Source organism: Pleurotus ostreatus (assembly GCF_014466165.1).
Source record: "Pleurotus ostreatus strain PC9 chromosome Unknown scaffold_3, whole genome shotgun sequence".
NCBI lineage: Eukaryota > Fungi > Basidiomycota > Agaricomycetes > Agaricales > Pleurotaceae > Pleurotus > Pleurotus ostreatus.
Window position 1 is genome coordinate 3,110,114 of NW_023503158.1, and position 24,065 is coordinate 3,134,178.

The 24,065-nt window shown below is 50.9% G+C and overlaps 6 protein-coding genes across 6 annotated transcripts; 2 read left to right on the plus strand and 4 right to left on the minus strand.

The window, feature by feature from the left end:
* Positions 1–1,877: 1,877 nt before the first annotated feature.
* PC9H_005670 (uncharacterized protein) lies at positions 1,878–4,126 on the minus strand (the record flags this gene model as incomplete). The annotated part of the gene is made up of 13 exons (XM_036775232.1): positions 1,878–2,042; positions 2,101–2,161; positions 2,220–2,241; positions 2,297–2,350; positions 2,404–2,438; positions 2,492–3,008; positions 3,053–3,082; positions 3,133–3,160; positions 3,215–3,257; positions 3,311–3,572; positions 3,629–3,845; positions 3,898–3,963; positions 4,067–4,126. The coding sequence occupies 13 exons, from the start codon at positions 4,124–4,126 to the stop codon at positions 1,878–1,880; spliced, it is 1,560 nt and encodes a 519-aa protein (XP_036633734.1).
* A 1,286-nt stretch (positions 4,127–5,412) lies between these two features.
* PC9H_005671 (uncharacterized protein) lies at positions 5,413–5,986 on the plus strand (the record flags this gene model as incomplete). The annotated part of the gene is made up of 3 exons (XM_036775233.1): positions 5,413–5,440; positions 5,493–5,605; positions 5,711–5,986. The coding sequence occupies 3 exons, from the start codon at positions 5,413–5,415 to the stop codon at positions 5,984–5,986; spliced, it is 417 nt and encodes a 138-aa protein (XP_036633735.1).
* A 1,874-nt stretch (positions 5,987–7,860) lies between these two features.
* On the minus strand, positions 7,861–12,296 carry RVB1 (RuvB ATP-dependent DNA helicase pontin; the record flags this gene model as incomplete). The annotated part of the gene is made up of 13 exons (XM_036775234.1): positions 7,861–7,913; positions 7,967–8,084; positions 8,136–8,217; positions 8,274–8,627; positions 8,683–8,754; positions 8,812–8,923; positions 10,361–10,440; positions 10,505–10,645; positions 10,697–10,857; positions 10,928–11,233; positions 11,289–11,530; positions 11,814–12,033; positions 12,093–12,296. 13 exons carry the CDS (start codon positions 12,294–12,296, stop codon positions 7,861–7,863), a joined length of 2,145 nt encoding a protein of 714 aa, XP_036633736.1.
* Positions 12,297–14,224: 1,928 nt separating this feature from the next.
* PC9H_005673 (uncharacterized protein) lies at positions 14,225–18,207 on the plus strand (the record flags this gene model as incomplete). Its single annotated transcript, XM_036775235.1, has 16 exons — positions 14,225–14,504; positions 14,560–14,665; positions 14,722–14,849; positions 14,905–14,948; positions 15,010–15,076; positions 15,133–15,272; positions 15,319–15,428; positions 15,479–15,795; positions 15,846–16,372; positions 16,425–16,735; positions 16,791–16,881; positions 16,937–17,027; positions 17,086–17,248; positions 17,298–17,490; positions 17,544–17,973; positions 18,026–18,207. The coding sequence occupies 16 exons, from the start codon at positions 14,225–14,227 to the stop codon at positions 18,205–18,207; spliced, it is 3,180 nt and encodes a 1,059-aa protein (XP_036633737.1).
* A 547-nt stretch (positions 18,208–18,754) lies between these two features.
* PC9H_005674 (uncharacterized protein) lies at positions 18,755–20,078 on the minus strand (the record flags this gene model as incomplete). The annotated part of the gene is made up of 2 exons (XM_036775236.1): positions 18,755–19,242; positions 19,316–20,078. The coding sequence occupies 2 exons, from the start codon at positions 20,076–20,078 to the stop codon at positions 18,755–18,757; spliced, it is 1,251 nt and encodes a 416-aa protein (XP_036633738.1).
* A 482-nt stretch (positions 20,079–20,560) lies between these two features.
* Positions 20,561–21,811, minus strand: PC9H_005675 (uncharacterized protein; the record flags this gene model as incomplete). Its single annotated transcript, XM_036775237.1, has 10 exons — positions 20,561–20,583; positions 20,642–20,701; positions 20,764–20,845; positions 20,898–20,938; positions 20,997–21,187; positions 21,247–21,307; positions 21,363–21,479; positions 21,538–21,562; positions 21,628–21,693; positions 21,746–21,811. The coding sequence occupies 10 exons, from the start codon at positions 21,809–21,811 to the stop codon at positions 20,561–20,563; spliced, it is 732 nt and encodes a 243-aa protein (XP_036633739.1).
* Positions 21,812–24,065: the final 2,254 nt, after the last annotated feature.

A 24,065-nucleotide genomic window follows, 5' to 3' on the forward strand; every position in this document is an offset into this window, starting at 1 on the left:
TAGTAGTGTGGGAGGGGTGAAGGGTAACTGTACACATAGGTGCTAATACTAGCAGTATTCCCAAGAGAACAAGTTAACGTCTCTGGGTGTTTATTAGGACACTCATATACTATGATACATGCTATGTCCTCATGTCTAGTTACATGCTGCATCCTGCCTGCTTTCCATGGAATGATTACTTCAGCTACATGTGTTATGACATTTGTCGACTGCGCCCATGCAGTAACAGTGAGGTGCTGACTGAAGCTATTAGTAATATGGCCTGAATGGTGTAAGCAGAATATTGTAAGTAGGTAATCATGCTTGCATGATACACTATGTGTCTGATAAGATAAGGAAAAGAATAGTAAAATAGAAAGAAAGGAATGTTGAACCATCACATGTGATAATAAAGTGGAGGGGGATGTACAGGAGTCATGCCAGTGACCTGGGAAAGTGGGAATGGGAAGTAATGAAGCAGGGAATGAGTGTAGAGGTCATCTGGATGAGCCCCGAAGTGTATGTACAAGTCCAAGCAAGCCTGAACAAGTCCAGAATGCGGGAATGCTTTGGATCTGTCAGACACAACCCGGACACAAGGAGAGTGGGTAGAAGGGAAATGTAAGGGGACACTCCTCTCTCCTTTCCTTCATCCCATGGACTCTTACCTACATTCCCTTCGTTCCCCTTCGTTCCTTTTCGCTCCCTCTCCTCTCCACTCCCTTTCCCCCCACTCCTTTCGCATCCGAGCCGCGTCCGGTGACTCCAGAGTCTTCCCGCACTTTGGACATGCTCGGACTCACTTCGGACACTTCGGACTCGCTCGGACTCGTCTATACTCTTCGAGGCTCGTCTGGTTTACCTCTATCCTCTTTCCCCACTTCATTACCCTTTGCCCTTACTTCCCCAAGTCGCTGGCATGACTCCTGTGCATTTACCCTCCACTTCATTATCACATATTTCCTTGTACCTCGTGATATTCGCTCGGACTTGTGGCTGGTGTACTGTACAGTTATCCTGCATTCCTCTCACGCTACTACAGTATATACTTCGCTTCCTAGCATGGAGAATCCTTATCCTGTTCTCTTTGGATTCTCCCTCTGCTAGGTGAGCAGCCCTCTCATGTATTGTAGTTAGTCTTATTCATTATCTTTGGATTCTCCCTCTGCTAGATTCTCCCTCTGCTAGGCTCGCACTGTGCGGCCATCTTGAGGTTGCCCTTACAGGAAAGGGAGTGAAAAAAAGGGAAGGTAAATAAGAGTCTGTGGATTGAAGGGAAAGAGAAAGGAATGAGGGGGAAGGGATAGGGACAGGGGGATAGGAGAAAATAGGAGTGTCCCTTTACACCGCCTTTCACCCATGCTCTCTCTGAAATCGGGACACCACAAGACCAGAAGGGCACAGCATCAAAGCTGAGGCCAAGTCCCATGTACTCCTCTTGCCTGTGCCTCTAACAGACAAGCTAGGGGGTGAGGATCAATACATACTAACTTTGGAGCTTCACATTGGACAGCCAGGTACATGGACATATGAAAGAGTAACAGACACCAATGTTTTCACATAGGAGGGATCAGAGGTGTCTGGCTTATTAACACTACATGATAGAGAAGCTTCAATTGCCCTATACACAGAAGCAACATAACTGGTGGCAGTATGTTTATTGATTGCATATAGTCGGACAGCAAAGGGGCTTTTAAGGATCTGTACATGCCACAGCACAGTGGCCCACATCTACAAGTAGTAGTCAAATTTCAGAGCAAGAACAACCAGTACGACAAACATGTGAGCCAATTCAATCTGCTGATCTAGAAAGGAATCGACACTTTGAAATTCTGGCGAAGGCGTGCTAAAGCTTGAACAAGATCTCCATCCTTCTCCCCTGCTTGCGCTCCTACCGCTCAGCGTAGCGAAGGGCCGGGTCCACCTCCAATATCTGCTGGCTGACCAGAGAAGATGGGCTGAACTACAGGGCAGACAACCCCTTCGTCTGGGAGTGTCCCGTTCATGAAGTATGCACTAACAAACCCGATAGTGCAGACAGACGGCGCGGCGATGGAGCAATGCTGTTGTAGATCACTGAGTTACTGGAGATTCAGAGGGTGAGAAGGCAAGTGGACATACCCCAGGTGAATCCTGCGTTAAGACAACGGAGCCTGGAAAGCCCTTGGCCATTTTGCGTGCTCTGGAGGAAGGAGATGTAAGCGTACGTGATGGATACTATGTTGCGAAAATCGACTTACCCCGCAATCGGAGTGACTGGGTCTACAGGTGGATGGTAAGATTGTCGACGGCGAAAGGTTAATGTGTGAAAGCGTACCCGCGGTGTTGCCAATCCATAGAATAGGGTGGCTGGTGTTTCCCAAGAATGGTCCTAAACATACAATTCAGAATGGTATCATACGACGCTGCATCGTGTAAGTATACCTTTGAAATGTTTCTTTTCCTGCTTCGGCCACGCCCTAGCCATTCAGCTCAGTAATGATCAGAGCGTAACATGAGGGATTCAACGCACGAGCATCCAATCCTTATTCTAGCCCAAACTTCTCCCCATTGTGAATCTCTCAACAACCCTTGCACGAACGGCTCCAACTCGTCAACCGTATCGCGTACTTCTGCACCATCGGTGCACATGATTGCCGTGCCACCGTCCGAAATTGATGTTAGTGGGGCCGGCGACCCGCAAGCACAGTCGAACACGGGTTGCTCGAGAATCTGGTACAGGACCGTCCCGTTTCCATTAATGAGATCCGCGAGCCCTTGAGCGAGGACAGGGAAAGTTGCGTAAGGTGTGTACAGGCTTTGGAAGATCGTTATCCGCAGCCGCTCGTAGTCAACCAGTCCGTAGGAGATGCTGGTTTGGACCGGGACTGGGCGCAGGAAGATGGTGCGTGTGAGGTCGTCTAGTTTGCGAGAGATAGCTTCAGGCGAGGACTCGTAGAAGGGACATAGATCAGGACCGCCTTCGAAGCAGCTGTCGAAGAACGCTTGTAAAGTCTTGTCTGTGTCCAGCAAACTGGTAGACCAACGGGCTACACAGAACTTAGTAGGTCATATTTAGGGGGGAGGTTCTTACTAGCGAAGTAACTCTCAGCGTCCAGGACACCTAAGCAGATGATCGTCAATGCCCACGTCGATGCGTCAGACGCAACATACCGTCGAGGACAAGCCGGTCTATACGGTCCTGCCTCGCGAATGATTCAGTGGATCATATATACCTGCATACAGGTCGACGCACTGGGAACAGGGAGGCGAACGTCGCACCTAGCACTGTGCCGTACCTATCCAAACATCGACAATCTGTGATTCGCCGAATGAGACAATGGGAACGCACGAAAAGCCCCAGGCCTGTATATTCCTCCGCCCATGCGCTTCAACGATCCGCAGCATATCCCGCGCCGTACTTTCGGTGTTGAAGTGCTCGAATATATTGTTCTGATTATGTTGTGTGGCAAGCGCCCCCGTTATCTGCGCGCGCGCCCATATACGAGCGAGGCCATCGCTTGTCGCATTTATGACGCCGAAAGACGTGTCAAAGAACCGCCTCTGAGCCTCGGTATCGAAGAAGGATGCGCGAGGTGTAGATCTCCCAACCCCTGACGGTGAATTGTCATAAATGGCGTCTCATGGAGGCTAAGAGTATGAGAATTACCTCTGGGATCGAACGAAACGAAGTCGAAGTTAGGGCCAAGCACCTGGGAAAGCAGTACGCCGTTCTCTAGCACCAATTCTACGCCACTACCGCCTGGGCCGCCGGGGATGATCAAAATCGGGCCCTTGTAGCCATCTGTACCAGCGAGTGGTGAAGGGAGTCTGGTGACGGCGATCGACGCTGCGTCTCCTTCTGGATCTGAGTAATTGAGGGGAACCTGGATACGCATCAGCGCCTGTGATATTCCACGGGAATTCTGGGGCACGTACTTGGAGTCGTGCGCATTGCAGTTGTGCGTAACAATCCGTCCATTTCAACTCAGTGCTTGTCTCGAGCTGTTTGAACTTCATTAGCCTACGATTAACATGCAATTAGATAAGGAGATGTACGCGCCTTGTCCCAAATGAAACCATCTTGGGAAGCGTCCTGAGCGAGAACGTTGGTGAGGAAGGTAGCTCCCAGTGAGACAAGCCCTATGAAGGCCTTGTTGCTGAGCATTGTGATTTGGTAGGAAATCCTCGACCATATGACCTACTTATAAGTTAGTCGTCCGGGAGATGGATCTGGGGGGATTTGAAGGCCCTGATCCGAGAAGACTACGCTCGGGGGCGTGGCTATCCCCGCAGTCGAAGGCAATGCGTGCTGTATGGGGTTGTACGTACGTTTGGTGAGTCTTCACGATGGCAGATCTATTGCTACGTGTCGGATGCTCGACATTATCCCTTGTTATAACACATGTTCGGTATAAGGTTCCCACTACATTCGTAGCACTGAGTGGTGGCCGAGAACATTGCGGCGCGTATCAGGCGGGTGGTACTCGAATCTGAATATTTCATGAAGGTGGTGTGAGACGTCACTAGCTTCACTGCCTTGCTAGGTCTTTGCTACGAGTCCCACACCCAAAGCTACCCTACAAGTATCTGTCGATCATCATAGTGGGCTTCTGAAGGGGAGGAATTGGGCGGGAGTACACACCGGGCATACAACGCCTTTGTCGTGCATCAAGCAATCCCAATAAATCACTGAGAGTGTCATGAAGCGGTGCTGGTGGTAGTGAGGACCCCCTGTTGAACTAACCTAGTCTTTGGACGTTCGTGCGCTCTGAATAGTTGGGCTATTGGGCGCCAGTATGTCCCAAGTACAGTGAAATGTAGTCGCGTTATTGCCATTCCAATACGTAGCTAGGAGAGAGGATATACGCGCTTGATGAAGATGGAGCAGGCGGGCTAAGCTCCCCGGTGAGTGACTTCCTCTACGGAATTTGAATGATGTCCAATGGCGAGGTGCACAGCTGGGTGTCGTCAACATTGCGTCTACGAACCGGGTTCTCCCTCGCCACATACTGTAATTAATTTATGATCTGTTAGTAAAAGATGGGCTTTTCGAGCCAGCAAAGTTTCTGGATCATGGTTGAAACGTAAGAGTGTTAAGCGCTCGTATCCAATTGAACCTCTACGTTTGCGCCAAGTTTAGACTAAACTTCGAACTTCGACGACAGTTCTGAGTTGTCGCTCATTGTCAGATAACGGTGAGTCCGTGATTCGCTCTGATGTTAGAGCCTCACTCTGAAGGAAAAAATGACGATCATCTCGCAGAGTTTGATTAGAAAACAAACGATTTCATTCCTACTAGTAACACTACAATACGACAAATCAAAGGTAACTCCGTGTAGAATACCAAACAAAGGAAGGGATCAGTAACTTGTTCATGTGAGGGAAGCAAAGTACTCACCGGGGAGCAACGCTCCTTTTGACTCTCGACAAGGCATAGTCCTCGCTCCAACGATGCCGGCGACTCGTCCAGAACGAGAAGGTGAGCGGTGAATGTCGGAATCGCTTCTTGAACTCATGACCCAAACGCGTAGAAGCTCGCCTCAGGTGGGGTCGCCTCGCCCTCGCCACCCATGCCCGTACTAGCCCTCATATGCCTGGGTCATCACTGGCGCGGATTTCTGGGTCGGATCAAGCAGAGACGGAGGTCCACCCCGGCGAGATCCCAAAGAAGGACCGATTGACGTACCAAGATTGTTAACTTGCTCCCTTGGTTCTTACTCCCCCGGACGTTGCCGCCTATGACGCCTAGGTGGACCCTCTACCGTCGACCACGCCTTCGCGAGACGAGAATCAGCCGTACCGGGTATCAGTAGAGGCTGATCTCGAAGGCACGTCATGCGTCTATCATACCCTGGCCGCTGCTCACACCATAGGCCATCGGCGGACACGAACACCCAAAGCACTCGCAGCACCGCCCAAGGAACAGCACCCCAACCCAGCGGATTGGCCGGGAGTCACGGACGATGAGACGGCGAAAGGGCTGTCCGGGAGGGCGAACGGGGCGAGAGGTCAGATCAATCTCTAGTGTTGTGGTCTTCCTTCAGAGGGATCTAGCAATGGGTCGACGATGCGATGTTGGGGGCCAGGAGGAGATGGAAGTGGAAAGGAAGAGAGGAAGGTGAGGAATGCTTTGAGATGACGGAACGGGGGTTTATATACCTACCGCCGCGTTCTATTATTCAATTCAGAAATTCTGCGCAGTCACCTCACGTGGGCGCGTGGCGGTCGACAATACTCGGCGCGTCTGCTCCCTCTCTTATACACTCTTCATGAAATACGGTCCTGGCGGCTGAACAGATCCAATCTGGCCTCAAGGCGAGCTCGATATTTCGCAAAGCGGGTTCATCACTGGCGAGCGCCATTGTTGGCACTGGTCTTTATGATCGATGACTAACCGTCGGACCAACGCACGTACGGCCACCCGCCATCATCCCCTCTTGCTGCGGCTCGTATATCCTTGGCTCCGAGTGCCAATGACAACCCCCTATGACATTCTGCTTATTATCTCTACCGCTCATACCTGGGAGGAATACCCTTAAGCGTCTACCTAGTTCAAGAGGCACGGCTGCCAGTACTTGGGCGTTATCCGAGACAGTATGTAGTTGACATGGGCCGCTGAGGCGAAATCTCGGAGCCGCGACGAGTTCTCAAGTTGATCCTTCGCTCGCCTCTGCCCGCTCTTCGAGTGTATGGACGGTACTTCCATCGACGTATCTACTCCCTGGACGCGCACGAGGGCTTCTTACATTACGGCTTATGCACGGGCGGCTTGGACTCTGGATACGTTCTCGTATCTCATTCGACGATAGAAGGGATCACGCATACCTACATTTACCTTCAAGATATACGTATAGAGCTATCAGCCTTAGGGCGGTCTGGTCACCAGCACTGGGGACGCATGATTCTTGTTGCATCATCCCGTCACCGCCTCATCCGAATAACGACAACCTGCGTAGCTTGTAAATCGGTTTCCTGGGCCGTTGGAGTATCCGACCGGAAGAATTCGTGGACGTCCTTCTATACCCCTTGCGTTGCTTGACGAAGGCACGATGATCGCACCGTGAGTCTCTATATTCATCATCTCAGCATCTCATCATCAACACCGTCATTTGGTATGAGCTGGGAATGAAAGTCATTGGCCTCTTCCCCCCATAGATCCCCATTTTAAGCAGGGAGCCACGTTAGGCAGGGTCCTGTTTTATCCGACCTTCACGCTTCGAAGGCGACTTGATCATTCTTCCTTATCTCACAAGCGCGCTTTGCGCCAAATATGTGCTGTGAACGCATCGGGGCGTCGCAATTCCGACCAGTTACCATCATTGGACAGCTAACGTGCACCCCGCATAATCTAACTGCTTTCTCTCTCCGGCGACGCGCGACCTCCATTTCAGACTCCAAGGAGCATTGTCGAAGTTCGGTAATAGGCCCTTCGTGGCCCGAATCATCTCTTTCAGCACTAATGTACTTTTAGTACTGTGCCTTTACATGACTTGGTTAAATATACCACAATTGGAACGAAGTCAATATAATTCGGTACCAAGCCGCACGAGACACCTGGAAGTACGGAGGTCAGCAGACGAAGTTACCGCAAGCTACGGAAAGCCTATGGTCGATTCGAGTGTCTGCATCCATTCGATGATATCTTATCTGTTGGAGCGATCACAGCCTAATCCGTCAAGAAGTATCTCGCTAAGTCTGCTTCATCATATACGCGTCGCGTAGTACGCATGCACAAAAGGGTCGGGGATCGACGGGAGACGGTAGTATACAGTATTTTGATAACGTGGTATGTAGTGTACGATAATCCTTATTAATGCACCCTGGGGCGGATGAGTGTCCTGGATGCATGGTGCCATATTAAAGGATGTAGGCTCGAAAGGCCTATACCTACGTCCAAGACTATAGATTGAATTGCGCGATATGCCGCATAATTGTAAGCGACGCTACTATTTCTACAAAGACAATGAGTCATGGGGCGAAGGCATATTGATGGCGCGATGCTTACCAACAGCGAGAGGGAAGAAGGGCTGGTAAATCTTCAACGTATTTCCCGACGTGCCATAGACCCGCTGCTGTGGCGGTTTTAGGTCGTAGTGTGCGACAAGGAAGTTCTCTGTGGTGCACTGTTAACAATTAGTATGTGAATCGGCCACCATGAGGTAGGAAAACCTTACAGTCCACTCCTGGCCCTGCACGCAGCCCCGATTCCACGTGTATTCTCTCCCATCAGAACCAATAAACTTCCTGGACAGAGATCTAATAGCAAGTCCATCAGGGCCTACATAAATAGCGATGTCGTGCCTGATACGTACCCTCCGAATAGAGACGTCTTGCGCAGATAACGTGCCATTGGGACGGTTACTTTCGCCTTGGGAAATGAAATGTTGCCTAGCGATTCATCTGGCGCGAAGTCTAGTACGACTATCGGCTCCGCAGTCAGTGGTTGCGAGTCTCGATGACGCGACGAGCGATGTTTCATCTTGTATATCATGGTGGAAGTGGCTTTTGTTGGGCGAGATACGCGCAAGAATAGTCTGTCGTAGATGTCATCGAAGTCGGACGACGAGATGAGGGCGGTGCGGTCCTCCAAGGTGTAGACGTTGTCTGGTGAAACGGCCTGCATCGTTGGGAAAGGGTAGGCGGGAGGAGCGGACTGGTTGGGTGCCCTGGTTTGAGAGGGTATTGGTGAGGAGAACCGTATTTGACATAGGCTTTATATACTCGGGAAACTGATCTTCGGGATGTAGCGCAGTGTGCTCGAGAAGCGTTTGACCATGGGCCCTGGCTTGGGTACTACGACAGTCACAGATCAACGAAATCACCTTAGTCGCTTTTAGGCAATAGACGCACATTGACCCACTTACGGCATCGCCCTGGAGATAGCGATCCGTCCACGATCCCCTCAGATTAAGGAAGCCAAGGGCCGGAGACCTGTTCTGACGATACGCGACGAGGCAAAAGCCTGTTAAAAACCTGAAACCCAGATTGTGACGAATTATCAAAATCGTCACAATGAACGATTTACTTGCAATTTACAGCGGACTAGTCCTGTATAAAAGAAGCAGCGGCGCCTCTGAGACTTGAAATAAACAGCATCTACGAACGTGAGCCGTGAAGTTCGATGATAAATCTGGGGTAGAAAAGACGAACGTTTGAATGCAGTCCACCACCGTTGGGGTGTGTGCGACTGGATCGCTTGGGGCATGGGACTCCTCAGAATCCCGCACCATCAGGTTTGTCATCGTTTGGGCTTTGATGCCAGAAGGGACACTTCAAACGATTGAGAGGTGTGAGACTGCGTGAGACTCTAGCGATCCGGCACGAGGACATAGAGAGTTGTCCAGGTGCCTACACTAGGTCCCGAGATCGGGTGCGAGGTAGAGTCTTAGACTGCAAACTAGTCCCAAGACCCATACAGTGCCACAAACCACGCCATCGCATAATTCCGTCGCCTGCAGGCCCACGACGATAACGGCAGATGTCCAATTGATTGCTCACGCTGGACAGTCTGTTTAAGAGAGTTCGTCACCCGGGGACACCAGCGTGTATTTCGCGGAAGCATTGCGGAGAAGGCAGGATGCTTGGGCTTAAACGGCAACTAAGGGCGTGTGGGGAAGTCAGCATGGGAAGGCAGATGACCGGTTGCCGAGAGAACTCACCAACACACCGAATGTTGTAACGTAGCTTCGCGATAACCTTAAATGACGAAGGGGAATTCCGAATAATGTCAGAAAAACTTATCGGACAATCAACAGAGCCGCTGGTAGCCATTAAGTTGCATCCGTCCCTCCGCCCTGAATTTTGCGCACGAGCCAGATCACTTCGTCACTGATTAGCAGCTGGAAACTTACTACCCAGGGACGCGAAGGGACAGAACTAACTTACTCACGATGTATCTTGTGACAATGAAACCACAATTAGACCACCTCGCGCTCGCGTTACATTAGGAAATTCATACTCGCCGCCCAAAAGATGCACCGGTAAGAATATAAAACCGAATGACCACTTTCCAGGCGTTCACGAGTCGATGCGGCTGTGGGTATGAATTCGAAACAGTATTGCGGCGAGGATAGATAAGAGGATAGATGATCCGGAATTTACTGAAACTATAAGGTCCGAATTTAAGCTATGTCATGCGCGCAGTGAATCGACCGATGGCATTGACTAGCGAGTGAGTAGCTGTAACTGATGATCTAATACATTACTTTTCGAGCTATTTACTCAGTAGATGACACGTGGGGTGGACAAGATTTTGCGGAGGATATGGCAGAACTCACAGCAGGGATCAGAAATCGGCATCGTCCTATCTATAGCATCTTCCCTCCGCCGTCGAAGCCTCCCTCTCGACCGATCATGCTGGCCGACGTCTTCGCATCCAGGAATAGTTCGCCCATCTCACCGATGTCTTCAACTTCTATTTGGCTGCGACCAGCAAGAGTCGCCAGAATCGACGCCGGCGTTAGCAGCTGCAGAGCATAGCTACATTATTATGGTTAAGAAGGTCAGCAGGCGAAGATCAAGCGGTAATAATGGAGGTCCATACCGAAGGGAGCTTCGTTCGCCGTCTTCAGCCAGCTTGTCCACCACCCCGGGTCCAAGTTTCAGCCCTTCGACGATTGCCCGCAGCTGCACCACCTTGCCAACCTGATCACGGGTATAGCTGTCTGTTTTCACAATCATACATCTAATCAAAGAATCAACCACCGGGTCAACAGTACAAGACGTTTAATCTTACCGATCGAGTAAATCAACGGGGATTCCATGAGGCGAGACTATATCTGTGGTGCCTCTCACAAGGGAGTTCCCTCTGTTAGTAGCTAGTATGACAGTTGGAGCCATCGGGGACTCGAGTAGTGCATTCAAATACGTGAAGCATTCGATATCGAGCATGTGCACCTACCATGAGAAGACAAGGACCAGAGATTAATCCCGCAGTCGTCCGACACTGAATGGAAGAAGACGATACCTCATCAATGAAAACTACCCCAGGGACCACTTCTGCCACCCCCTGATCAACGTAGCCTTTCACCACCTTATTAACCTCGCGCCTTAGTTTCTCCGTGACTTCGGTCCGGCCACTCTTCACCAGGCTCCCCATCACGCTCATAATGTCTTGACCTCCTTGGGGGCGAGCATTTGCAGCGTCGAGATCCCCTAACGTAACGTCCTGGACCAGCTCTTTCCGCTTGTGCACATCGCCTTTTGGAAGGGGGACGTAGGTTTCAGATTCAAGGTCATATGATGAAGCATAGGCATCTGATCGTCCGACACGCTGTGGCAGGGGCGTGAGCGCACTGGGAACGGCGCCACTAAACATTACGGCTCACCTTGACTGCACCGGTGTTTGCTTCGACATAGATAACGTCTCCGACGACTATTTTTTCTTTCAGAATGGCTTCGTAGATACTGGGATCTAATCGGAGCTGTTTTGTTCCTTTGACCGTCTTGAGGCCCACAACAACATGCGAAACGGTTTTACCATATCCGTTGAGCGGGTTCTCGGATTCCGTTGGCGTCAGTTCTGTGACTTCGCCTTCGTAGACTTCTTTCGTCTCTTTTATCCGCAAGCCTGTCCATAAACGGTCAGCTGACGGTCTACACTCTCGGGCGAGACTAATTTGAATGGGAGAAGTGTCTCTGCAATGCCGTTTTGAGTTTCAAGTCAACCCAATTCGCACCTGACATCAAATAATCGGATGGCAACCCGACGTAGCTCCAATGTGAGAGCAGAACGAATCATGCGACCATATGTCACGGAGGGGAGTTTAAACTCTTTGAGTAGGCTGGCCGATAGGCAGAAAAATGTGTACCGATGAAGCAAGAGGTTAATGAGATATGAAATAGCCACCCACCTATGGCTCTTCGAAACACCTCGGCCAGGACTTCCGTCTTTTTCACCTCGGTACTATACACTTCAGATCCAACCATGGGACAAAACGGTACTTTTGATCCCAGTTCATGGGAAACAGCGAGCGCAAGGGCCGTTTTTCCAGTTCCTGGGGCACCAACTAGCAAAAGAGCGCGTCCTGAAAACCTTCGGGATTTGATGAGATCGACTACGACTCCGCATGCCTTCCAGGACGCTTGGGCATCAGAACCACGACGAGATTTATGGATGTGGTTTAACGCACCTCGCGAGCAGTTGTCTGTCCGATGAATCCCGCGCTATCAGCATTGGCGAATCCCTCTGAGGTCAACCCTAGGCCTTTGATATGTGAATGAGGAGCGATTCGCGATGACCGTCCGGCTGATGGCGCCGTAGGTGGTGGTAGCGCGTTATGGGCAACAGGTGCCGACGATGGCGCTGCAGATGTGCTTGCTTTGGCCGACGACATGGGTAGAATACAAAGCGCGGTTCAAGTTCAGCGTTGACTCTGAGCAGATCATCGTGAGCGTGAGCGATCACGACACACGTGATACAGGGGTACCGTATCAGTACGGCCTCTGATTTCAACCTTCCAGATATTGCAGCCACCCCAACAAAGCGAAAGCTGATAGTTATTACTTAGAATCTGGGTAACAATGTCTTTGGTGAATGATCCGTTCTTTGGACACGACATCGGTTCACTACTTCCAGCCGGCGGAGTGCAACCATTTTCTACCATGATAACTCATGTAAATTCAAGACACACTACTTTACATCCTCAGCGAGATGATACCACGCGAAGCTAAAGCTTCGGTCTGTGTGTATCGCTCTCATCCAATGCAGTGTTAGGAACTCGGTACACGGCCAGATCTGGCCAGAATAGCACTGCGAGTGCATCGGACAAGAGGAAGCAGCGCTGCGGGCGGGAAGGTCTGGTGGCCGAGCGGTTGGACGGATTCCCGAACGCTTAGTCACAGACGTGCGACAATCGTCGTCTCAATTTCTAGGAAGTAAACATCGACGTTAAAGCAGGACCTACACACATTGCATGGTCCTGGACTCATCGACGATAACAATAGCTCCAGCGCGACGTGGATGTGGAGCGAGGCGAGGTACATGCACCAATTGCATCCGCGCCTCGACCATTTTGCGGATTGTCAGAAAACGACGGACGGCCATATGGTCCATGCCCCTTGGCGTCGCGCCGCAGTTATCGCTTTGATCAGTGCTTTACTTTCCAAGATGTAAATGCAGAAAGTTGGCGGGTTGGCTGCGTTTGTATGATTTGTATCATCGCGGACATGATTAGAAGATAACAATCTGAAGTGTAATGTGTTAGTATACGAAGAAACATTGAAGTGATGCCGTACCATACGTTTCCTTTATCTATTGAGTGGATTCCCGAAGGTTCTCGTTACATACCGACTGCGTAATCACACCTTCCACCTTATGTCCCAATCGTCTGCTTCTGCGCCCACGCATGGTCCTCGCGTCGAGGACGGAGGTAATTGTCAATTCACTCTAGCGTTGCAATTTGTGCAGCTGTCGAACAATTCCGAATACAAATCCCCCGGATCATGGGTGCACAAACATTCAGACGTCCCGACGACGTAACGTAGCAGGGCTACAGGGGATAGCGGCAGCGGGGTTCAGCTTGGTCTCCGTACTTTGAGGAAGCAAGTGTATGCACGGTTGCGCACGATCGACCAACCACGCGCGTCGGGTTTTCATTTGTCAAAATGAACTTCCACCTTCCAAGCGTACGGTAGCCTGAACTGGTCCATCTACACCTCCAGCGAATCCAGAGGTCTGCAAGTGCTGGAGAGGCCTGGACGCAAGAATCACCGACAGCCAATCTGGTTCGCTCGCGCCGTCCTTATCGATGCGATAGTATGCACAATTGGGGTTGTTTTCGAAGCTTGCGCTCGGCGCTTGATGGCATGAAGTGAGGGCATGCAAACCAGTTATTACGTAAAAAGGTACCGTCGCGGCGCGCCAAGTGGCTCGGGAGGCAATAACTTTTGGATTCAACAAGCCCAAAGACGGTTCCCGCTCGTCGTTATCAGCATCCACAACGATGCCAACGTACTCCGGGAACGATGCTCAGCACAATGCCGCCTCCAACTCACGACCTCGTCTTATCGCCGTCTCTATGTAAAATTGTCAGGATTCTCTCGGTCTTGGCGAACAAATACTGGGCTTGGGGACTTCTTGGAATGCTTAGGGCCCCGATTTCACTCCACGCAAGCGGGCCAGTTCCGCTCGATCCAACAGACTTTCGCTCGGCATTAACTGCATGCAAATGTCGCTTGTCTTGGCATTTTCCGACGAGTGGTGATATAAAGTCAACCCTCGCAGGCCGAAAATCCCTAGCCCCTGGCTTAATTCACGACCATCATGAAGAGCCTATGGAAGATCAATGAAAAGTCGCTGAAGCTCAACAGCCGCACGAACACCACTATCTCGGTCAGTGTACCCCCAGCGAATCCGGATTTTACTGCAGTCGCTATCGACGCGCATGTTACGACTATACCGCAATTGCTCAGCGATCTGGGCACTTCGGACGTTCATGGTTTAACGAAGAATGAAGCTGCTCGACGGCTAGAGACACATGGCGAGAATTTGTTAGAGGGCAAGGATGGCGTCTCAGCAATAAGGGTATTAATCGGGCAACTTGGTGCGTATTTCGTTGGAATTCAGCGGATCTCGCCAACTGACGAAACGCCTTGCAGCAAACGCTTTGACATTGGTCCTCATTGCGGCCCTGGCACTCAGTTTTGGCGTTGGCGATTTCGTAGAAGGAGGTGTTATTGCAGCGGTCATCGTCCTCAATACAACGTGCGTATTACTCCTAATCATAGTTGTTTCCTCATCTCATTCAATGTCCCCCTTAGTGTTGGCTTTTTCCAGGAATATCGAGCAGAGAAGACTATGGACTCTCTCCGTCAACTCTCCTCGCCTACCGCGGTCGTAATTCGCAATGGAGAGAGCGCGGCCATACCAGCCAAGAATGTTGTCCCTGGTACGAAATCTCTTGCATCATTTCTCTCTAAAGGCTTGACGCCCATGTGATACAGGTGACCTGGTGATGATTAAAGTCGGTGACGTCGTGCCGGCGGATGTAAGTATTGTTGAAGCCTCCGTATAACCGACGCTTGCTGACCGTGGATTATGTCGCGTAGATGAGGATGATCACCGTCTCCAATTTGGAAGTCTCCGAACAGCTTCTGACGGGAGAATCGATACCTGGTATGTCCTGCGGCCTTCCGGTAACTCTCTTCGCTGAGTATTCATTTGATATCTAGTTCCCAAGAATACCCAGACTTTCAAAGGCGAGGATATCGACATGCCCATCGGCGATAGGCTAAATCTCTGCTATGCTTCCACAATTGTTACGAAGGGCAGAGGAACAGGCGTCGTAATCGGCACGGCAATGAATACTCAAGTATGTGATTACTAGATTAATCCGTTCGCGACTGACCTTCGGACAGATCGGACACATTGCGACAGCTATGAGCAGCAGCAGCACTCGCAACGACGAAGGAGAAATCAGCCACGTTCCGTGGTACACGCGCGCCTACGAAAAGACCATGGTTATCCTGTACGTCGCTTAGCTTTCGTCCTTGACTTCTACTAACTTGACTTCAACAGCGGTCTTCGCACTGGTACACCGCTACAAATTAAGATGAATCAACTCGCGTACATCCTCTTTGGCTGTGCCTTCATCCTCGCTATCATCGTGTTCAGTGTCGCCAAATTCAAGGTCAATGATGAGGTTGCGCTATATGCTATTGCATGTGGGATCGCTATTATTCCGGAGTCTTTGATTGCTGTCTTGACCTTGACAATGGCTGTCGGTACCAGGCATATGGCGAGGCAACAGGTCATCGTGCGCAAACTCGATGCTTTGGAGAACTTGGGCGGCGTTACCGATATCTGCAGCGATAAAACTGGTACATTGACTCTAGGTAAGTGATTCGGCATAGTCATTCTTGTTCAAATACTAATTTAATGCTAGGTCAAATGTCTGTTCGCAAGATGTGGCTTGCAGGAGAGCCTGCTAAGGACTCTGAATACACGGCTGAGATCGTCTCTGACAACGCTATCGAACCTGTTGGCCCGATTCACGTAGGCGCCGATGGACCTACATTGGATCCTAAGACGCTGGAAGAAGGCCTCCGCCGCGCCGTTGAGGCTGTCGCACTCTGCAACGTTGCCACGATCCACAAGAACTTGAAGGGCGAGTGGAAGTCTACCGGTGATCCCACTGAGGTTGCTCTGCAAGTATTCGCCACGAAGTTGTCGCTTGGGAGGCCGACTTTGACGTCGGACAAGCTGGGCCCTGCGGATGCACCCCGGCTCCGCCCTGCCATGGGAGAGAAGATCGGTGGGGATCCCTCTGTTACGTTCCCCGACGAAGAGAAGGAGGTTCCCAAGCGCTACACACTGGCTGTCGAATTCCCTTTCTCTAGCGAGCTGAAGAGAATGACCACCATCTACTTTGACACCGAGGGTAAAGGCGCGTTGTGCATCATCAAGGGTGCTGTGAGTAACGCTCTTTAATAACGGTGTACGTCTTACTGATATCCACTATAAGGTTGAACGTATCTTGGACGCCTCTACCACATATACGCCGTCGCCGCTGACCGACCCCACCGCCACTGCTCCCTTGACACCTGAAGTCAAAGAACGCATCCTTGCGAAAGCCGAAGAACTCGCGTCCCAGGGTCTTCGCGTTATCAGCATCGGTCAGAAGCGTATCGATTCCGCCATTGCACGAGAAATCTCTCGAGAGGATTCGGAGAAGGAGCACACGTTCTTAGGTCTTGTAGGCATCTTTGACCCCCCTCGTCCAGAGACACTCGGAGCAGTCAGGGCTTGCAAAGCAGCTGGAATCGTGGTGCACATGTGCGTTTGTTATCTGTATTTACAAGGACGTACTTGATGCTGACTTCGCTGATAGGTTGACTGGAGATCATATCACAACTGCTCGTGCTATCGCTGAAGCCGTCGAGATCATCTCGCCTGACGCTCCCAAGAGTGCTGTTATGACTGTAAGTAACTCTGTCATCAATTATCGCAACAATACTCATCCAATATGTGTGACAGGCTGCCGAATTCGACCACTTGACGGACAAGGAAATTGATGCACTCCCTGAACTACCACTGGTTATTGCTCGCTGTGCTCCAGAGACTAAGGGTGCGTAGCAAGCTCTGTCCCATTTAGATTATTGCTCATTTATGTTCTTTGCTTCCAGTCCGAATGATCCATGCTGGAAAGCGCCGCGGCAAACACATGTCTATGTCTGGCGATGGTGTCAACGACTCTCCAGCTCTCAAACTGGCGCCTGTTGGTATCGCTATGGGTATGGGTGGCTCTGATGTTGCAAAGGATGCTTCTGATCTTGTCTTGACCGACGAGTACGTCGTCCATCACGCTTCCTCAATATTCGCACTAATTCTTTCTCAGTAACTTTGACTCTATTCGAGCCGCCGTAGCTGAAGGACGCAGAATCTTCATCAACATCCAGCGTTTCATCCTTCATCTCCTTACTACGAACGTCGCCGAAGTTGTTGTCCTCATTGTCGGTTTGGCCTTCCTTGACGAGGCTAGATCTTCTGTCTTCCCTCTTTCACCTCTTGGTGTCCTCTGGGTTAACATGGTAAGTCACACCAAGAAACTCAGTCAGTATTTTGTGTGCTCACAATCCCTCAGATCACCAGTTCGCCTCCTGCCTTCGGTTTGGGCTTGGAGAAGGCGCCTGCTAATCTCATGAAGCGACGACCTTATTCTGTGAAACAAGGAGCTTTTACATGGCCCGTCATCATCGACTGTCTTTCCTATGGTACTGTCATGGGAGCCACATGTTTGCTGAACTTCGTCATCGTCATCTACGGCGTCGAAGGCGGGCAGCTGGCCCGCGATTGCAACCACTCCGCTTCCGAAGCCTGTGATGCGGTCTTCAGAGCTCGATCCACTGTTTTCGCTACCCTTATCTTTGAGATCCTCCTCTATGCCATCGTCCTCAAGTCGTTCGAACGATCCATCTTTGCTTTGACGCCAGGTCAACCGTTCTGGGTGGATTGGTGGGCGAACAAGGTTTTGTTCTGGTCCGTTGTTATTGGAATGGTCAGCGTTGTACTTCGTGAGTTTGGTTCCCATTTTGTCCGCACGCCAAAGGATTAATTCTCTTCCAGCCATTTACGTGCCAACCTTCAACACCAATGTCTTCTATCAAAAGGGCATCAGTTGGGAGTGGGGACTGGTCGTCGGAATGACCATCGTCTTCGTTTTGTGGTCTGAGCTATGGAAGGTGTTGAGGAAGCACCTCTACAGACGATGGGAGCCTGCTCCCGTTGACGAGTCGCCGACCGCCTAAATTTGCTGGACAATGTGCTTTCGTTTTCCATGGACAACATTAGGTTGTCTGGCCGATTGAACTTTGCAATCGAACTTTGTATACTTAGATCACCTGTATTCGCGTTTCTCGAGTCTTACGTAGTGATTTCAATGACATACACCCAAGGGTGTCCACCACAAAATGCAATCTACGATAGGTACCGAACAAAAGTCTGGAAGTCTTTCTGTCGACAAATCCTAGTCGAACTCGCTACAACTCAGTCGGAATACACGAAATATATGTACCAACCAAGTTCTGAAGGTGAGGCAGCTGGCACATTGGAACATTGATTGCGTTCGAGCTAGTGTACATGTAATACTCAATCGCGGAATGAACACGAATATGATAATAGAAGTCTGCTGTGAGGCAAACGAATGCCGAGCAAGGCTCGTTTTGTCGGAAAAGAAGAAAAGCACGCCTTGAAGTGTGTGCGACTTTCTTCTGAAGAGAAACAATAAATCCACCCTCGACTTTCTGACATAAGACAAGGGTGGAAGGTAGAGTCTCTACAAATGTGACGCATGCTTCACTCTGTCTGAATTCTCCGGATGCTAGAGTGCCAGGTTGTTCCTCCTTCGGTCCAGCCAGACATAATGAAGTCGACGTCGAGGATATTTTCCTTCAACAACGGCGCAAATCCTATCTTCAGTTTTGCCAACTCTCGCGCTTTGTTAACACACAGCAGTTCGGGATCGCTCGAGCCTACGCACGACGTGATATTCAAAATGATGCCTTTTAACCCTCCTTCTTCATAAAGTTGGAGGAGGAAATGGGATAACATCCCGTACTCCGATGGCGAAGGAGAAATATCCTCAGGGTGATCGTCACAGTCGAGCTTAATGTGCTCGATGTCGAGTCTAAGCGTCCGGATAGAGGTGGGGAACGGGAGATTCCTGATGCAATCTTTGATCCACATGAAGAGTTCGAGGTATGAGGTATCTCCTGATTGATTTATCTCCACCACTGACGGTTGTATAGCCGTACCGAAGTCGGGAATATTGCAATCAGATACCGCTAAAACCAGCGAGACGAGTATTTTATGTGATGTTAACGGTCGATGAACACTGACATGATGATAAAGACATACCGCACAGCACAAGCTCGGACAAACTGCTGGGGACCCATGGAGGCAAATCCCAAGGCTGACCGCTATACCAATGGGCGGACAGGCGGGCGAGGTTGGGGCACTCGATAAAGTTCTTCAAACTGAACATAGGATGATATATTTCCTGCAACTTCAGGCTTCGAAGAGCCTCTAACCGTGGGGTTGATGTTGTCTTCCCTTCAATGTCCGATGTTGCACTGATCCCTTCGAGTACTAGCTCCTCGAGGGTGACAGGGAGCATGGCACGGAGGTCGGAGGCGTCCTCAGAGAGGTCACACCCACGGAAGGCCAGCTTGCGAAGGCAAGGGGCCGCAAGCATGGAAGAGATCCCCGCAGAGAGGGGCCCTGGTTCCGGAAACAAGGTCGACATCCAGGAATCGAGGTGCAACACACGCAAGTTCTTCAAGCGGCCAAGACACTCTGGGTACCACGCGAGGGTGGTGTCAGGTTCATAATCACACTGGAGGTGGACTACGAGTATGAATTCACTGAGATGGGGAGCCTCGAAGTGGAGGAACCAGAGGCGATCGTCCATATTCCTGGTAGATATGCTGATGATGCGGAAGATGTGAGGTCGGCAGATAGTGCTCCATGTGTGAGATACCAGAGACGCAGCGGCGAGAGGGTGGTGCTCCTCACGTCCGGGGTAAAAGTCGGGGTCCTCTGAGTTGAATTCAGTGCCATCCACAACCGCAGCGATGATCTCGGCGATGATTTCGATGGGGAGTCGTATCATTGGGGTCATTTCAATGGAGCGGGCGAAGTCGTGGTTAAAAGTTCAAAATGTTAAGCGCCGTACACAAGGACTCAGTTTACTAGTTACTCCCAAGTTTGGAACTTGGCTTCGATCATGATGGTTCTGAAGTGTCGCAATTGGCAAACAATTGGTCGGATGATAGGTCTCGCTTTGCTGAATTGTCAGGGCCTCGCCCAGAAGGGGAAATATCACGATCATCTCGCAGAGTAGAGGACAGTTTTTTTCTAATACTTACACGTCAAGTTGAGTGGGAGTCAGTTCCGTCCTATTAAGTTCGAAGTTTTAACAAATCTTGTAGCTGATCTTGAGCTGATCTATATTAATGCTATACATGTGCTTGAAAGAGGCGCGGGGTCTGGTCACCATTGACGGCGCGAAGGATGCAGCCTCGTGGGGCCCAAACACCGAACTTTCAAGAGTGGAGGGGGGAAGAAAATTCGATACATGACAGTAAAATACAAGCAAGTGACTTAGCAAGTGAAAACGGAAGGTCCTGACAGGATCAATGCATCAGGTTACTGTGGCAATCGGAAACGAGAACAAATAAATACCTGGGATAGTATATCCAGAGAGTGTTTGGTAGATGTTGATGGAAATACCAGGGTCTGAACCTGCAACATACGGACATTGGTGAGGCACCTGAATGAAGGGGTAGACCGAATAATACACGCACCAGCGTACGCGCCAGGGAAGCTGACTGTAGGAGAGGGGACCGTGTTTCCACCACCGGTTATTTGAATTTGAGCGCATTCCATCTAGCCAGGAGTATCAGTTAATCGAACACAGGTAAAATAAGAAGATGCTCACGTAGAGCTGGGCTCCTGGGTATGAGCCAGCGGCATGGAGGGCTTTGTACGGCCGAGTCAGTATTGCCGTCGCTAGTAACCGTTTACCGGCTCAGCTCACCGATCAACTCGTGGCGCAGCAAGTATTGTCCAGGCTCGATGCACGATGGGATTTTGAAGCTGACTTTCCCGGCGTTGGCAATGAGGCGGTCGACACCCCAAGTATTCGTCGAGGTATCAAGTCCATCTTGGTAGATCTTGAACCATTTCAATCCGGTGACATCGGTTTGGGTGGCATTGTTCACTTTTGCCCTGGAGGTAAGTAAGATCAGGGCAGATTCCTACGGGAGTTTCGGGAGAATGTTACTTACAGGTAGGAAATGACTGGACCCTTGTGGCTGGCGTCAATGGGATCGGCGCTGTCTCCAGGGGCTGATAATTATAGTGAGCATACGATGATGATGGTGGGTCCAAGGCACGATCTTACTTGCGCCTGAAAGAGTGTGGTGCCACTCAGCCGTGACTGTTGCTCCCGCTGGTACGGGAATTATAGTTTGCGACACGGGTTGGTGGTATGGGTTGATACCGCCGTTACAGATCACATCTTGGAACCCGCTGTGGTCAGCCAACTGTGGGACGATAATGGAAGTGTTGCAAATTACCGTTAGAAGTGACGTCGGTGATAGGCTAAGATAGAAAGGCACGATTAGCGACTACACCACTAGAGGACCAGGGCCACACTGGGTTCTTACGCCGTCGTAGTCGGGGACACGAATGCCGACCGTGTGTCCAGCAGATACGCCATTAACATATAGTTCCTGAAAGGCATGTTAGTTTTGCGCTACGCTATATAACACTATCTCCCTATACCTGGAAGATACTGTGCGCTTGGGCAGCACTTGCAGCCAAGGAAGCGACGACGGCGAAAGACTTCATGTCGAAAATGGGTCGAGTATCACTTTGACTCCGAGAGCAGCATCGAGTCTTAAATACTGTGCACGTCGGGTAAATGTCTGGACATGAGATGACGCACTCGCAGATTAGGTATCGTCCGACGAAGTGGAGATATAGAAAGTAAGCAAAATAGCCTCAGGCTAAGCGATATTCTTCAGAAAATATTCCGCACAAGCACTGGTGGTGATGTGCTATAGGCAACGAAGGGCTGCAAGTAGCGTCTATAATTGTGCGTAACCACGCCTTTCAGCAGGATTGGATTGATTCGCGACAATTGGCTCCACCAATGCGTGATATGTTTCTCCGGAGAAGCTAGTCTACCGTCGGCAAGGCGGCAAGGGAGCCAGTTATCCCGCGGTAAACACACCATGGTAGTATAAGAGTGTAGTCCTCGACCTGGCGGCAGCTCAGATTGCGGAGCGTAGTCCGCTGTCGTGGAGAGGATAGATCCCGAGCTGGTGATTTGCCCTAGGCCACGCCCCCGTTGATTGACCCACGTAAACTCTGCGAAGTGGGGAACCTCTTCTAGCAGCACCGCTTAGAGCGTCTGGCTTGAGTTGGAGGATTTTATGAGCTAGGTGGTGGGTGACCCAAGGACTGTATGACATCCGACGTCAGAAAGCGGTATATCGTCGGCATATGCATCGTGCTTACGGATGTCTGGTCTCCGCTAATCCCCGAGCATGTCCCCTGTATTTTGAAGAGGGCTAGCTGTGAAGATATGGTCCATGAATCCGCCTAACTTCCTGCTGGTAAAGAATGTACTAATGGGGTGATCCACCGCGATTGCCGAGCAAGACATCATCGCACAGTGCAATGACCTGTGGCGACAACGTGGACACATAGCTGATAATCATTCAGATGGGACCTCTCTCTTCCTTTTACCACGATCATCAAGATTAAGCGCCCGCCAAATTCCGGGTACGCTACACGGTAAGATCACATAGAAAGTGAAGAAAAGAGGTGATATGAATAGTTCCAACTCGGGGAGTAAGCCCGTGTTCGATCTAAGTAACTGGTTCCTTCCCGCTCGCTCGGCTGACCGCGCAAAGACAGAGAATCGCGCGGGCCCGACCGCCTCCTTTGATGTGCGCAATGCTGCAACTGAAGATGAAGATGACGATGATGACGACTACCACTCCACCTCCGACCAGCCAACGCCAACACCTAAGATCAGGGCCAGGGCGAGATCCACCCAGTCTGAAGACGGCGGCCTCAGCAATTTCACCTTTCAAGCAACGCTGGACAGGATCAAGGCAAGAAACCAGGCGGGGTCCAATCGCACGGAGCCATTTAAGGATCGCGAGCCCCCCCCACACACAATTCTACAGCAGAGTACTCTCCCCTTCCCCCACTCCACGACCAATCTGGCAGGTACCAAGCGCAAGGACAAGAGTACGGGTGCACCTGCCTCAGCGTCCCCAGCGACTGCAGCTACTCCCAAAACAAACTTGGGCACTCCCACCTGCGGCATGCCCTGCCCCCCCCGGAAGCGGGCCAAGATCCCAACACCGGATGCCGAAGCGGATACACCCCTCAGCAAGGCCACCAAGCACCTCCGGGATGCCGGGATGCTTGGACTCATGGGTAAAATCGACCTCCGTACTGTAACTAACGCACTATTTAGAGTAGCTGCACGGTCGCAGGATACTGGGACAAGCGAGCTCCTTTACGCCCTCGCCACGGTCCAGGACAAACTTTTGTTGCAGCAGGTCACGGAGCAGGTCACCCACACATTGCGGGATGCGGCAAAGGAAATCTCGGGAAACCTCACCAAGAAACTGACCGATCTGACCAAGGAAACGGTCACAGCAGTCCGACAAGGCGTCATAAAGGCAGGTCGTGAACTTGACAAGTGTACTGACGTAGTAAAAGTAGCCACCGGGGATCTGAAGGCCACGGCAGAGAGTACCCCAAAGTCATATGCTGGCGTGGTGTCTGCTGGCGCTCCCGCCCCCTCGGCACCGGCACTCATACAGCCGGCTACGCAGGCCAGGATGGAACGGGATCGCAGACGCATCCTCATCGACCCACCTGCAGGGCGCACTCAACTCTACCCCACCACAGTGGGAAATTTAGGTATTACGAAAAAGGCTACTGAGGCACTCCATCAAGTCGGAGGCGAATCCAGCTGGACGTTCGTCAGTTGTATCAAGCTCGAAAAAGGAGGGGTGCTCCTGGAAGCGAATTCGGCAGAGGTTAAGGACTGGCTTGCGACTGGAGGGCACCTCACAAA